The 2,708-nt window shown below is 36.4% G+C and overlaps 1 protein-coding gene across 1 annotated transcript; it reads right to left on the reverse strand.

Annotated features, from left to right (window-relative positions):
- Positions 1–651: 651 nt before the first annotated feature.
- On the reverse strand, positions 652–1,271 carry LOC138892130 (uncharacterized). Its single transcript, XM_070175826.1, has 2 exons — positions 959–1,271; positions 652–773 (listed from the first exon to the last, which is right to left on the reverse strand). The coding sequence occupies exons 1-2, from the start codon at positions 1,269–1,271 to the stop codon at positions 652–654; spliced, it is 435 nt and encodes a 144-aa protein (XP_070031927.1).
- Positions 1,272–2,708: the final 1,437 nt, after the last annotated feature.

A 2,708-nucleotide genomic window follows, 5' to 3' on the forward strand; every position in this document is an offset into this window, starting at 1 on the left:
TTTGACCTAAAGTTTCAGTAAAACTTATGAATGTAACTTGTGATGACTTTCATCGACTTTTGTTCCACAACTCTCTTGACTTCAAAACATAACACACGGATGTCATACGACTAATATAAATCATAACATAATCTCCTTATCATGTTAATCACCCTAGTATCACCCCAAAGGTACATGTTATAACATTTTCAACTTGTCGACTTTCGACGAAACATTATTTTATTTAATTGCTTTAGCTTCTGAACTGTCCAACCCTCTTTGTACTTGTTGTTCATGATCTTCAATATTTGTAACCTCAGAGGTAACATGATTAACTTACTTTATATACTTTTAAATATTATCTCATTTTTGGTCCTACATTAGTTTGCTTACGACGCATTTTTACGTACGAAAATATAGGGTGTAACATCTGAGTCTCTCAATTTTATCACATAATAAGGGCCATTTCATATGAGTGTAGTCACCAGGGACAAAGTTAGAGATAGCTGCTTTTAAGGCCCAAAATATTTGATGTCTCATAGTGTTTAACTGAAACTTCTTCTGTTTTCCATATCTACACGCATTCCTCTATTTCCAAAGTTCCTAACATATGATCGTGGGAGCTATATTTAGGATTTGATTATGTACTTTATTGTTGGCACTTGTCTCCCACTATCTCTTGAAGGTAGCAATAACAGGTTCCTGTTGGTGTTTGATTCTAAGTGCATTCCCAATGGAATTCCATATGAAGTTGGTAGCATCACTACTGTTAAGACATGTTGCACTATTTTTACCTGCGCAGAAGAACAACAAGAACATCTGAAAATGATATTAGTACCAAATCTGCAAATAACATCATCAAATGGCAACCTATTTTTAAAAATTCTCCAGGTTATAAAAGACATTTTGAAGGGGATAGAATTATGCCAAATTTTATTTATAAACTCGTTCTTTTTCTTTTTGAATCTAATAGAATGACATGCTGAGTTAGAAGAAAAGTTCCCATCATTAGAAATAATCCAAACGGGGAAGTCATCTTCATTTGGATCCCCAATTTCCATATGAGCAATACTATCAATAATATGATCAGGGAGAAATTCATTGAGTTTGTCAATATTCCATTCTCCATTATCCAAGAACTGTTTCACCTGTACTTTAGTAGACCTCCCACCTCCTTGTAAAAGATTGGCTAAAGCGTCTTTGGCAGTCCAGTTGTCCCACCAAAAGCTACAATTACCTTTCTGAACTTCCCATCTAATGTTACTCTCCGCTTTGTTCCTGATTTTGAGCATGTTTTTTCAAATATGAGAATCAGTTGGATTTAGCCTTTTGTTCACCGGATGAGCTCTTTTGCAATATTTACTCTTGAGAAAGTTGGCCCAGAGGGAAGGTTGAGTTCTGAATCTCCACCACCTTTTAATGCTATGTGTATCAATGATATCCTCCATTTTTCTGACACCAGTTCCTCCGTCATCTTTAGGGAGACATAAGTTATTCCATGAAGACCAATGATATTTATTTTTACCATCATTGGTGCCCCAGAAGAAGTTTGCAAAGTGTTTCTCCACGAGCTTGATAATTCCTTTAGGAGGATTCATAGCAGACAGAATGTATGTGGGAAGGGATTGCAGAACATGTTTGATCAAAATTATTCTCCCCATAGAAGACAACATATTGGCTTGCCATCCATTGAGTTTTTTGATAATTTTGGAGAGCATACCATCAAAGAGATTGCTAGTATTTCTCCTATAGTATATAGGTCACCCCAGATAAGAGAAAGGGAAAGACTTATCCATATAACCAGTAGCATTTCTAATTCTATTGATCCTTGTGGCATAAGTGTGAGGGGCTGTAATAAAGAAACTCTTGTCATTGTTAACTTTCTGCATAGAAGCCTTTTCATACTTGTCAATAACCTTTTTGATAAGCTTGATAGTCATGTTGTTGGGTCCACAAAAAATAATAATATCATCGGCATAAGCCAAATGGTTGATTATTGGAACTCTGTGATCCATGCTAAAAGGAGTGAAGCTAATAAAGTCATTCAGCTCATTGAGAGATCTGGAAAGAACCTCAGCTCCAATAATAAACAATGAAGGAGATAAAGGATCTCCTTGTTTAAGGCCCTGAGTAGATGTGAAAAAACCAGTTCTAGCCCTATTGATGATGATAGAGTACCAGATTCCTTGTAGAATCCCCCAGATAAGGTCAATCCAATTTTCGGAGAAGCCAAATTTCCCCATTACTGCCATCAGGAAAGTCCAGGACATTATGTCATAGGCTTATGCCATGTCGAGTTTTATAATAACATTGCCTCCTCTGTTCTTCTTGCTCACACCTTGAGCAATCTCCTGGGCTAGAAGAATGTTTTCAGTGATCAATCTACCTTTAATAAAGCCACTCTGATTCTCTGATATGAGCTTCCCGAGGATAGGATTCAGTCTTCTAGAAATGATTTTGGAGATAATCTTGGCCGTAAAGTTACTCAAACTAATAGGTCTCAAATTTGAGAAACTACTAGGAGAGTCCACTTTAGGAATAAGAGCTAGGCAAGTATGAGGAAAAAACTTAGTAAGTCTCCTACCATTGAAGATAACTTGAACAAAATCAGTAATATCCGCCTTAATGATATCCCAGTAGGTTTGGAAGAATTTTCCATTATATCCATCCGACCCAGCTGTACTAGTAGGACTCATGTTGAATACAACATCTCTAATCTCTTCATTGTC

Source organism: Nicotiana tomentosiformis, chromosome 5 (assembly GCF_000390325.3).
Source record: "Nicotiana tomentosiformis chromosome 5, ASM39032v3, whole genome shotgun sequence".
In the NCBI taxonomy this organism is placed as follows: Eukaryota; Viridiplantae; Streptophyta; class Magnoliopsida; order Solanales; family Solanaceae; genus Nicotiana; species Nicotiana tomentosiformis.